We start from the raw sequence: 13,252 nt of genomic DNA, 5'->3' as shown, positions 1-13,252 counted from the left end.
GAAAGAGGAAATCGGAAGGAATAAGAAAAATAGTGAGAACGAAAATCAAGAAAATGATACAGAAAAGAAGTAAAAAAAGGAACATGAAAGAGTTAAACGACAAACTATGTTAATTCTTATTATAAGTAAGATTTCTTTTCTAATTTCGTCCAAATTCCAAATAAAGTCCAAATTCAAATCTAATTTTATGCCCATGCGTCAAGTCCGATCTCACGTCCTTTTGCATGTCCGATTTAAGCATTATTTGGAGTGCAATTTAATTTCAATTTTAAATCAAATTTGAATTTTGGTTTCAAGTCCAATTTCTAATCAAATTTAAATTCCAATTCCGGTCTAATTTCATATATAATTCCAAGTCCAATCTCAAGCGCAATTTAAATCTAGTTTACGTCCATTTTCATTTCAATTTCAAGTACAATTTCGAGCATAAGTTCAAATTCATGTTTGAATATACACATAAAACTTACGTTCAATCTCGTTCACATTCTGCAATCATTCTTACTGGATATAACGCTAGATTCCAATGTTTATAGACACTCTGAGAAAGGTGCATAATGCTAAAATTACAGAGCTGTAATGCAGTTATTGTTATTATATGTTATTTGTTTGCAGAACGTAATTATGCAAAAAAGTTACAACGTTTGAAGAGATAAAATTTGATTTAAAAAAAGCAAAGTCATGGGTATAAACGTCCTTCAGCATGTGACCCTTCTTTATCGACTGACTTCGCAGCCAGTTATTAGAGTACAGGAAAATCACGGGACTAGTGCAAAGATCCTATTAACATTGTAGCGGCACCGCCCACTCGAGATTCGAACATACGACGACTGGTTTGTTAGAGCAGCATCGTACCCCGGAGCTAGCTGGGCGGGCTATTTTGCTGATTTGTTAACATATGTTAAAATGTAACGGTACACTCTATCTGAATGTTGAATCATGAGATTGTTTTTGCACGGTGATTTTATAAATACTTGGATTGGTGCATGGATTTTGTATATTCTTATTTTTTAGAAACAATTCAAAACTTAGCACTTGACTTGACTATTTTGCAATCAAAATATTATATGTTTCATCAATTAATGATGAATTTATCGCAACAATTGTTTATACTCGTACGCACGTTTGTGTTTCAGCTGGATGCTTCAATCAACAAAGGAGTTTTTCAGTGATTGGACGCGTATATAAACTATGTGCAGCATCTACTATTCATTCATTCGTTTATTGGTTGTGTTAGCAAGCTAGCAAAGCAAACATTATTGCAACAATGAAGCTGACAATTATCGCAGTTCTTACAATCATTTCCATTTCTATGGTTATGGCAGTGCCATACAGTAAGCAGTCAGGGCAACGAACATTTTTGAATGTTCTTTAATATTTTTACTTTATTTCAGATACTTATTGCAATGGGGTAAACGAAGTCTTCTCGACTTGTGGATGTCCTTCCACGTGCAATTCGTACCGATACGGCTATCAAGGATGTGGTTCCTTGTGCCAGAGAGGATGCTTCTGCCGACCAGGTTACGTTCGAAATACAGTCGGTGTGTGCATCGAAGAGGTACAATGCACCAGAAGAAGAACGTACATTCAACAGCAATCAGTTGGTTACTACCCATTCGGATACGGATTCGGTTATGGTAACAACCTGGTTTACTAATTTACTTTTTGAACGATTAAATTAGACTATGCATGCGTTGCTGCATAACAAAGACAAACTGATTTTGGTTTGACATTAAAATCTTTTTGTTTTGAAACCACCAATAAATGCCTAAACAACAACGGTTAGACTCAAGTTCGTTGCTTTTTTCAATGTCATAATTCTTCTCATCTGAGCGTAAATTTGTCCGAATAAATTCTGAATGAGCGGATCTAAACTGACTTAATTCGTTTACACGTGATGCATAGCGTGTATTCCAAGTGTGTCGTGTAAAAGTGGCAAACTTTTCACATGTGTCTCTGTGATCACGTACGTGACGAAGCTCCTGCGACAGATAGTAAATATCCACCCTCACAGCAGCGAACAGCGGGTTACAAGTGGTCACTCCAATCGGAGGAGTAAATTCTTTAGTTGATATACTTCCTGAAATCTAAATTTTTCACAAATCGTTGTCAGGCAATACGGTTGAGTTTTCGAAATGTATTTTTGGATCAACTTTTTTTTGGGATAGATCACTAACTGTGTCTCTGACTGCCGGTTAGGTTGATCTATCCAATTGATTATCTCGTTCCGTTGTCTGTAGGTACACATCTATTTGAATGAGGTTGTGTTTATACTCTAAGCAGATTGGCATAAAATAAAGTGCAATTTTAATGACGTTTCCCTCGAGACACGGCACAATATTTGCAACATTAGTGACTGAATAAAGCATGTATGTGCATATTACGGTTGCAATTGCAGTTTCAACTATGCAGCCGGCTCATCTACAGCCACAGCTACAGTAGTGCAAGGAACATTACGCTGCCAACGGAGGTGGGTCGTAGAACAATTCGGATTTCATAACTATGCCGTACAGTGGTAGTGCATTTTGAATCATCGTAATCAGTTCTGATCAGTCTGGATGCAGAAACATACCGTTGGATTTGGTTCGGCAAAGATGCCAAATTTCACTGGTTGGTGGCAACCCGTGACACTTATAATCACTGTTTGGATCATTTGTTGTGTCAACGTCAGTGGAATCAGTGGTAAATTGAGTAGTAAACCGAAGTGTGATTTGATGGTAAACATAATATAATTGAAGTGAATTTTCTAAGGTTCTACGAATGGTTTCGGTTGTGATAATGGCTATCAAGGAAACAATTCGGAGTTGATACTGAAGAATGCTCTGCTCTGCGGAACTGGCTATGATATTCGTAAACGGCCAGTGAAAAATCAGCAGGATCGTGTCGCAATGTACATTGGAGCGGAAGTTCTGAGTGTTGAATTGGTAAGTTTTTTTTTCATTTTGATTGATCTATTATTCACAGGTTTGCAAAAAACTTGTGTAAATTTTTTGACCGATTCTTAAATTCTTTTGTCTGACATTTGGTAGTAATAAATATATCACAAAGGTGATTTAAAAAAAAAAGTTTCATCATAATTGTGTTGATTAATGTAAAGCTTCCATCACAGACTAACAGACGTAACAATGAAGCCTCATTCCAACGCCAATAAAAACGATCATTTCAAATTTTCGCTTTAGCTAAGACTCAAATAACAGTCGCTGCGCGAAAATGCCGCTCGCCTGCGTTGGCGCTGTTGTCAAATAATATTGTAAGTTTCACTGAAAATTATCCACCGCGCAACTCTAAAATGAAATGCTCTTTCATAGTTTCCGGGTCGATTTTGATATTATTGGAAGAAATTATCAGAAATCATAAAGTTTTAGTTACCTTTGACGACCTAGTTGGGTGAACAACATGCCTGTTTACAGCATTCTGGCAACAGTTCTAGCGCGGTGTTTGCTTCAAGCGCAGTGTTTCCTTTAGACCGCGTTTAACTTTGGGCAAAGCACCCAATATACAAGTAAATATATAGCATTACTAAATTTATACCAAACTACTCTGCGTAGCGCGAAGACTGCACCAGGTGGTGCTAGTATTTTTTCCAAGTTTTAGGGATGTCATTGAAACGATGTATTGTTAGAAAATTTGATCGAAGCGTTACTTCTGTTAGTCTGTGCTTCCATGCTTTGTATTGAATATGTAATGGTAACTGTTATGTGTATAATGAATCCAAAATCTATTGTTTTGAAGTGCATAATACGCTTGCATTTAAAACTTTTCCATATAAAAAGTATATTTTGCCAAATAATCTGCACGTAGAAAATTGGAAATCAATTCTGGATTCTCCGCGACAAACAAACTGATCTAAAATATCCCATGTGGCGCACGAGGAATTTCTTTTCGATAGAAAAAAAAACAACAAAATGAAAGAAGTGTTATAAATACACTCAAGTCTTTATTTACACGAAGGATACGTGCCGTGTAAAATAAAACTGTTTAAAAAACCGCGTTAATTCAAAAATCGTCGTAAAAAAACCGTGTTAATTCAAAAATCGTCATAAAAACCCGCATTAATTCAAAAATCTTAAAAATAAACCGTGTAAAAAAGATTTGAGTGTAATACGTTGTTTAGTGTATAAGAACAAAAAACAGTAGCGGACTAATTAGATTAGGACTTTTTTCGTCCTCTTTCCGTGGACAAATTTTAAAACATCAGTTTGTTTAAACAGCAAAACTTCGATGTTTGAATCCATGAAATTAGCACAGTAGTAGCTAACAAAAGTGTAATACCATCAACCTGCGATAAGTTTCGTATAAAAACAAAACAATTTCAATTTTAGTGTTTTCTGTTTGATCTCTGTTGTGCTGTGGCCTCCGTCAGACCGAAAATTTTAGTAACCGTTTCTTTTTTCTTCATCAGCGGTTAGACCCTGCTGTAATAGAGGAGGGGGTTTACAAAAAAAATCGTACATAGCCTAACCTTAAGCAGTTTATTCCAGAAATAGGGAATTATTATCAGTCAAATGTTAAAATTATACCTCTCAATGTGCATCGAGGTATGTTGTATGTTCGAATCTCGCTCATTCAATAGCGATTAAAGCAAAAAATACAGTGCATGTTATACAGCAAACACCCGGGCGATATCACAATAGATCAACGATACTGGTCACAGTCCATACAAGAAAAAAAAGTTCGAATCTCGGCTGGGAGAGGCTGTAAGAATCCATAGGATAGGATCTCTTCGAGACGCGACCAGGGTGGAAGCAAGCTGACAACTTATCCTGCTTGCTTTTCAAGGTCGCTCTTGAGGCGGTAATTCGACAAACAGATATCGAAACAAAAAGCTTGATTTTCAGAAGCTTGATGTAGCAAACTGCGTAGGCTTACTTACCTTACTTAATCAGCTCCAGGCCGTGGTTTCCTCTGCTGTACGGAGAAGTCGTCTCCATTCCACTCGGTCCATGGCCGCAATTCGCCAGCCACGTAGTCTGCGTAGGGTCCGCAGGTCGCCATCCACTTGAACGATCCATCTTGCTCGCTGCGCGCCCCGCCGGCTCGTTCCAGTCGGATCGTTATTGAGAACTTTTTTAACCGGGCAGTCTTCCGACATCCTCACGCCATGCCCAGCCCATCGTAGACGACCGATTTTTGCGGTGTGAGCGATGGGTGGTTCCCTAAGCAGCTGATGCAATGCATGGATCATTCGCCTCTTCCACGTTTCGTCTTCCATCTGCACTCCGCCGTAGATGGTGCGCAACACCTTCCGTTCGAAAACACTAAGGGCGCGTTGATCCTCCACGAGCATAGTCCATGTCTCATGGCCGTAAAGGATTACCGGTCTAATCAGCGTCTTGTAGATTGTTAACTTCGTGAGGTGGCGTATTTTGTTCGATCGCAGCGTCCTACGGAGTACAAAGTAGGCACGATTTCCTGCCATGATCCGTCTTTGTATTTCTCTGGTGTCTGGTGTCGTTGTCTGCGGTAACCAGTGAGCCCAGATACACGAACGATTTCATCACCGTCTAAATGAATCCGGGGAGGGAGGTCAGCATTCACTTCTCTAGAACCTCTTCCTTTCATGTATTTTGTTTTCGATACACGAATGACAAGTCCAATCCGTTTGGCTTCAGCTTTCAGTCCGATGTACGTTTCCGCCATCCTCCCAAAGGTGCGTGTAATGATGTCAACGTCGTCAGCGTAACCAAGAAGCTGGACGGACTTCGTGAATATCGTGCCACTCGTGTCTGTACCCGCTCTTCTTATCACACCCTCCAAAGCGATGTTGAACAGCAAACATGAAAGCCCATCACCTTGCCGTAACCCTCTTCGAGATCCAAAGGGACTCGAGACTGCCCCTGATACTCGAACAACACACATTACTCGATCCATCGTCGCCTTGACCAATCGCGTTAGTTTATCCGGAAATCCGTAGTAGTGTATAATCTGCCATAGCTGATCTCGATCGATCGTGTCGTACGCCGATTTGAAGTCGATGAATAAATGATGTGTGGGCACGTTGTATTCGCGACATTTCTGCAACACTTGCCGAAGCGCGAAAATCTGGTCCGTGGTGCACGGGCACCCATGAATCCCGCTTGATATTGCCTCACGAACTCGTTTGCAAATGGTGATAAACGACGACATAAAAGTTGGGAGGGTACCTTGTTGGCGGCGTTCAACAGTGTGATTGCGCGGTAATTACAACAATCCAGCTTGTCGCCCTTTTTGTAGATCGGACACACGATACCTTCCGTCCAATCCTCCGGTAGTAGCTACTGCTCCCAAATCTTGATAATGACCCAGTGCAGCGCTCTAGCCAGTGCGTTCCCACCGCATTTCAGCAGCTCGCCGGTTAGCTGATCAGCCCCAGCCGCTTTATTGTTCTTCAGCCGACCGATCTCTTCTGCTACCTCTTGGAGGTCGGGGGCTGGTATTCTGTCGCCTTCTGCACGTGCTCCAAGATCTATTGCCATATCGTCACCTTCATGTTCAGCTACCTCCCTGTTAAGGTGCTCGCCATAATACTGCTTCCACCTTTCGGTCACCTCACGTTCGTTCGTGAGAAGATTACCGTCTGAGTCCCGACAGATATCGGCCTGCGGCACATAGCCTTTGCGCGAACGGTGTAACTTCTCGTAGAACTTCCGTTTATCATTAGTACGGTACAGTTCTTCCATCGCCTCGCGATCTCGATCTTCCTTTTGGCGCTTTTTCCTCCGGAAGACCGAGATTTGCTGATCCGTGCTTGTTTATATCGCTCCACATACGCCCTCGTACGGTGTTGCAGCATTCTCGCACATGCTGCATTCTTCTCCTGCACTAATTGCTCGCATGCGCCGTCGAACCAATCGTTTTTTTCGGATCGGATTCATTGTACCTAGTGCCGCTAGAGCAGTACTACCGATGGCGGTTCTAATGCCTTTCCAACCATCTTCAAGAATTGCTGCGCCAAGTTGCTCTTCCGTTGGAAGCGCTGCTTCCAGTTGCCGCGCGTATTCCTGGACAACTTCGGTGTCTCGTAGCTGCTCGTGTTGGGTCGTGGCGTACGACTTCGACGCGTGTTATGCACCGTCGAGAGTTTTGAGCGCAGGCAGACTGCAATTAGGAAATGATCCGAATCTATATTCGCATTCTATATTCGTTTATAACATCAGAGAAGAATTTACCGTCGATTTGAATATGGTCAATTTGGTTTTCTATTCGTTGGTCTGGTGATCTCCAGCCTTACCTTACCAGATACCTTTGTGGGGGAAGAAGGTACTTCGGACTACCATACCGCGGGAAGCTTCCAAATTTACGCTTCGTTGGCCGTTGTCGTTCGTTGTGGCATGCAGACAGTTTGGCCCGATTACCGGTCTTCCCGTCTTACCTGCGCGTTCATGTTACCGATGACGATTTTCACGTCCCGTCGCGGACAGCTATCATACACCTGCTCCAGCTGCGTGTAGAACGCCTCCTTCTCGTCATCGGGTCTCCCTTCGTGTGGGCAGTGCACATTGATGATACTGTAATTGAAGAAACGGCCCTTAATCCTCAACTTGCACATCCTTGCGTTGATCGGTTGCCAACCAATCACACGCTGGCGCATCTTTCCCAGTACTATAAAGCCGGTTCCCAGCTCGTTGGTGGTGCCACAGCTCTGGTAGAAAGTAGCCGCTCGATGCCCGCTTTTCCATACCTTCTGTCCTGTCCAGCAAAGTTCCTGCAGTGCTACGACTTCGAAGTTTCGGGGATATAGTTCATCATATATTATCCTATCGCAACCCGGGAAGCCGAGCGATTTGCAATTCTATATCCCGAGTTTCCAATCGTAGTCCTTATTTCGTCGCGTAGGTCGATGCCGATTGTTCCGATCCCTATTTTCTTGTTGGGCCTGTAAGGCCTGCCCCTAACCTCCTGTCTCGCCGGAGGACCATCGTGACAAGCACTGTTTAGAGTCCCTGCTGGCGCGAGGACGAGTATAATAATCAGCCGCCCCTAACATGGAGAACAGACCTTGGTGAACCTCCTTGGTGAACAGACGCTCGTGTTTGACGAAGCATTTCCTTTACCGCCATGCTATGGATACCGCGCCAGTATTCGCGTCGCACCTCATCACTTCGCTATTGTTAGATTGACAACTTCACCCAGGCTACGCCGCATTTGGTATCAAATGACTCGTGGAGGCGTGAGGCGGGAGCTTGTGAGGACCAGAGCTGTGTTTGACGCTCCTTCCAGGTTGTCAACTCACCATTTGAAGCCCAACTACGCAGGCTATGCGCTTTAATATTAAAGCCAGAAACTTTGCCATTTGCCCTAGACTGAAAGCGGAGGATTGGAGGATTGGGTTTAAAATAAATGCGTCGAAGACCAAATGCATGTATGGTAGAGGCTCAAACGAGATCAACGTGCGTATTTCGCGGACGTTAATTGTGACAGCGACGAACCAGAAGTGGTGGATGAGTTCGTTTATGTAGGATCGCTGGTGGCCACGGACAGCAACACAAATAAGGAGATCCAGAAACGTCAAGCCTACTTCGCCCTTCGTAAAACGGCACGATCAAAAGGCATAAGCCGCCGTTCGAAGCTGACAATGTACAAACCCCCTTCTAGACCGATAGTTTTTAGGAATTTGACATTGCGTACAGAGGACAAACGCGCCATTGTGGACGGTATTTGGTGGAGTGAGTACAAGCTGAAAGTGAAGAGTGACGGAGGTGCACACATCAAAGGCAACAGACACTACTTGGGGAGATTTCTAACGGATTTGGCGACAGCCGGTAAGCTACGGTGAACCGAACACGTCGTAAGGAAAACGGTTCTATTCAACAACCCCACCGGCACCCAGAACCGAGGGGGGGGGGGGGTTAAACCTTCAAATCCCCTCCCCCCTCGCTACGCCCATGGAGCTGAGCATGGTAATTAGGGTTTACTATTATTTAGGGGTGAATTGGGCAAAATGGACTGTACCTGTATTTCGCACAATATAGAATGGATGGGATTTGATTCTTCTGTTTTGACAAAATTTGGAAGCTTTTTGAGTTCGTTTCACGGGCGGCAAATAAGCTTTTATACTGTTTAATTAGCTTTTAACATGATTTTTGGGGAAAATAGGGCAAAATGGACTACTTCTTGAAGTCTGCGCAGGATGTAACCATCACCAATCGATTTCCTGCATTTTTTTACATAAGAATAGGTATTTTGTAAGATTCCAAACCAGCGACTTCTAATTCTTGGGATTACGAGCTCATTTTTGCCCATTGCGCAATGGGCGGCGTTGTTTTCTACTTTATTGTGAGGAAAAATTGAAAATTTGTGTATTAAACTACCCATGCTTTCATAGTTACGTAACTGCCAAAATAAATCATCTAAGGTTGAACTCCTCAGAAACTTGGAAAAGATTATGACAAAGGTCATCCGAGATTCACCATTTATGTACAGTACAGTTTAGTTTGTGGCAATACGAAGTTTGTCGGATCAGCTAGTAATGGAATAATTACATGTTTCTAATCTTGCAGTAGTAAAACATTGTGCACTACAGGTGTCCAAAAAACTTAAAAGTGGAAAAAACGAAAAAAAAACATGTTGGGATTCGTATAAAAGCGAGTGTGTTCGTTAATTTTTGAAGTACTCTGACAAATGCCGTCATAATTATTATCGCCACCTAAAATTTAAACAATTTAGAATAGAATATTTAGTATTAATGAATATTATTTTTCAGAAAATCGCAGTTTTTAAACGTCACGCACTAACCCAGTTAGCTCTAATTCTTTCAACGTGAATGAACTTTCTCTATTCCGGCTTTTATATTACCCTATATCAGTTGCTTTAATACGATTTATTCCAATGATTTGATTGATTTTAGGTACAAAACTCAAACTTGAAGCTGGAGATAACGGTGGAGCTATCAATGGTAAGCTTCTTTCTAACAGGGAAATATTCTGATCAATCAAATATTAAATAATTATTTTCCAAACAAAACAGCAATGGTACGATGCCTATCTGCACTGGAACAAAAAGGAACACGCCAACATAAATACTCTTTCCATTTCGGAGCAAGACATCTGGTTGCCAAAGCTGGCAGCAAAGTCTTTGTTTAGGTACAAACCAGAACCACATGAACCAGTCAGAGATGCAATTTTTCTAACCCAATTTCCTTTCAGATCACGCGTTCAAGGTGCTAGCCACTGCTTCCAGGTTAAATGTCATTTGAGCTTCAATGGCGAGGTGATGTACTCCATGCTGTGCACTTACGGTGTTGACTGTTTCGACAATTCGCGCCATTGGGCGTTCGAGACAAAGAGTTGTCCCTTGAGGATTTTTACTCCGGATTATGATATCAATCAGCTTTCGTTGTTTCATTTTCAGCGACGATTATCGTATGCAGTGTCCGGTGTGCTGCCTTATAAGATAACATCGTTCCAGATGGCGATTGTCAATAATACGGTGCATCCGGAATTTAGAATGGATATAATTGTGGAACGATTGATTGGTCCTCATTTGGTTATCTTTCTGCTGTTTATTCTCAGTAAGTGAAATTCTGAAACAATTAATTGAAATAATCAACCCTTCAATTTTTTCAGTATTATTTGCCATAAATCTTACGATCACTTGGTTGAGAATTGATAGTTCTATTCGAGCGGTAATTACGTTTGCTTCTTTGGCACTGCATAGTGCATACACCTGCATACTATATTGGTACGCCAGCACTCGGATGGAACCTGCTCTAAAGTTAGCTCATATGCTGCTAGGTTCATTGTTTTGGACTGTTGCATTAGTCGGTTTGTTGGCCTATTCGGAAAGAATGTCAAAACGTGACTGCAACGGTGTTCCTCACTTTCTTCGGAATATTTATCGAACGCTAGCCAGAAATGCGACTTTTAAACCTTTCCTTCAGTTAGGCTACATCAATCTAGAGGCTCCTCTGATAAAGCCAACCACTGAAAGTACCGAAGCACGAATGTCCAACCACGTGACCGAGGACCAATCAATGCCACCATTGCCTCCTCCATCGACCCGGGATACTGCTATCGAGCAGGCAGATTCTGACGAGGAAGTCGATCCAAGCGACGTTAAGTGGAGCGTGTTTTTTCAACCATTCGATCGTATCGTCTTCTGCGGAATTGCGACAACCTACGTGTTCATGCTGATGGTGCTGTTTCTGGCGTGAGTCTGTTTATCTATCCGGAGAAGCATGCGATAGAGACGAGACAGGCAGGCTTACGGCTCAATTGGATGCAATATAATAAAACCAATAAACTATAAGAAAATTTCCCATGTTTGTCGCTCGCTACGAATAGGAAGATTATTATTACCACATTCACAAGCAGGGAATGCTCATTGATTAGTAGCTGCTGGAAGCAGCATAAATAGTGACGGTTTGAAACTAGTCACTTCCGTTCAGAAATTAATGTGTTCGGTGCTAGGTTTAGTGTGGACCATTTGCAAATGGTCCAGAAAATATGTAGTTTTATTACGACATTAAAGGATCGTTCCAACTAGTTGATGGTTTTTCTATTCAACCGTGTCGGAATTTTGGCCATTGCGTTTGAGTAATAGGTGCATAAATTAATTTATGGCTCGTAACAGGAACATGCGACGAACAAGGATGAATGCTTAGAGAAAGCAATTTTCTTCACTTTTTTGAGTTTTGATTGGGTGAGTACACCCAACCCATGTAATGTGCGGCTTTTACTTGCTTTCGCTGCTCAAAGCTCAAAGCTTTGTGAATTTTCGAGGTTATTTTTATTGCAGGTATTTTTTCGAATTAGGGGAAGTTGCTTGCTAAACAAGAGAGATAGACAGATAGACAGATACATCACGTCTAAAACTTTGTTTAATAGAAGCATAAGGAACGTTAAACTTTACTTCGTGTTTAAAATGATGACTTGCAGCCCAGGCAGCGAAAGAATAGAAAAAGAAAAACAAATTGCAGGTGAATTGGGTATTTGTTTCAGTTCTGGTGGTCACCACCATCACTATGTTTGTTAGGGAAAACACATTTCATAAGCAGTTTTCTAATTACAAGCGAGTTTCTACTCGGAGTGCCAAACCATGAAAATTAATACTCCGTCAGTCCTAGCCATGATAAGTCTAGTAAACTTTCCCGGAAAGCCGTTTTCGTCCAAAATTTTCCACAGCTCTTGTCGGTTTACACTATCATATGCGGCTTTGAAGTCGATTAACGGGTGATGCGTGGGGGCTCAGAATTGGCGGGACTTCTAGAAGATCTGCCGCAGAGTGAATATTTGGCCCGTTGTAGACCGACTCTCCATGAAGCCGGCCTGATAACTTCCCACCAATCTATTGGCTATTGGCGATAGTCGATGGAAGATGACTTGGGATAGCACCTTGTAGGAGGCATTCAGGATAGTGATTGCTCGGTAGTTCTAGTTCTAGTATCGCCTTTCTTGTAGACAGGGCAAATAACCCCGTCTTTCCACTCCTCCGGTAGGTGTTCCGTATCCCAAATCTTGAATCAGTGGAAGCAGACAGCCGGTCAACTTATCCGGGCCATCTTTTATCGCTGCTTTGTTATTCTTCAGCCGCTGGATGGTTTCTTTAATTTCCCTTATCGATGGGGGTGGCACATCTTCGTTGCTTGCTACACCAATGTGGTCACTTCCTCCGCTATCATAGTCTTTCGCCTGCGCGCCATTCAGGTGTTCATCGTAGTGCTGCTTCCACCTTTCGATCACCGCACGGTCGTCAGTCAAGTTTCCTCCATCTTCATCTCTCCACATTTCAGCCCACGGCACAAAACCTTTGCGAGATTCGTTGAGTCTTCGATGGGACTTCCGTGTTTCGTGAAAGCGGTACAGCTGCTTGAGTTCTTCACACTCCTTCTCCTTCTGGTGGCGCTTCTTCTCCTGGAAGCGTCGGGTTTGCTGTCTCCGCTTTTATTTGTATCGCTCGACATTCTGACGGGTGACTCTACGCAGCATTTGTACCCGCGCTACATTCTTGTCAGCCAATATCTGCTGGCAGCAGGCTTGTCTTGCACTCAGTGAACTTATTTTGCTCTTTTAACTGTAGCACCTCAGCCAAGCAAAATTCGAAATTGTGTGAACTGGGAGTGCGCCGTAAATACTAAAGATAGAGCAATCTTATGGATAATAATTTACTCTATAAATGCCCCATACATAATATTTTCGAATTTTGTTTGGCTGAGGTGCTACATTTAAAAAAGCAAAATAAGTTCACTGAGTGCAGGACAAGCCTGGCTGGCATTACTCGTCAAACCATTCGTTACGTCGATTCAGTGCCACACGGCCTAGGACGTTCTCCGCTACGC

The 13,252-nt window shown here is 42.4% G+C and overlaps 1 protein-coding gene across 1 annotated transcript; it reads left to right on the top strand.

Moving 5' to 3' along the window:
- The first annotated feature begins 2,356 nt into the window (after positions 1-2,356).
- Positions 2,357-11,384, top strand: LOC128741361 (acetylcholine receptor subunit alpha-like). The gene is made up of 6 exons (XM_053837138.1): positions 2,357-2,679; positions 2,749-2,921; positions 9,824-9,871; positions 9,943-10,058; positions 10,122-10,486; positions 10,542-11,384. Exons 1-6 carry the CDS (start codon positions 2,556-2,558, stop codon positions 11,126-11,128), a joined length of 1,413 nt encoding a protein of 470 aa, XP_053693113.1. The 5' UTR covers positions 2,357-2,555; the 3' UTR covers positions 11,129-11,384.
- The last annotated feature ends 1,868 nt before the right edge of the window (positions 11,385-13,252 follow it).

The sequence above is a fragment of the Sabethes cyaneus genome, chromosome 3 (genome assembly GCF_943734655.1).
Source record: "Sabethes cyaneus chromosome 3, idSabCyanKW18_F2, whole genome shotgun sequence".
Lineage (NCBI taxonomy): Eukaryota > Metazoa > Arthropoda > Insecta > Diptera > Culicidae > Sabethes > Sabethes cyaneus.
Note: the sequence above shows the minus strand (reverse complement) of the source record. Positions and strands in the feature narration are given on the sequence as shown.

What these genes read in the sequence shown, in the direction of transcription:
- LOC128741361 (XM_053837138.1), top strand. Translation starts at nt 2,556, where the DNA reads ATGCAGAAACATACCGTTGGATTTGGTTCGGCAAAGATGCCAAATTTC. An exon ending in CAACGTCAGTGGAATCAGTG is followed by an intron (nt 2,680 to 2,748) that starts GTAAATTGAGTA and finishes GAATTTTCTAAG; the next exon opens with GTTCTACGAATGGTTTCGGT. An exon ending in CTTTCTGCTGTTTATTCTCA is followed by an intron (nt 10,487 to 10,541) that starts GTAAGTGAAATT and finishes CAATTTTTTCAG; the next exon opens with TATTATTTGCCATAAATCTT.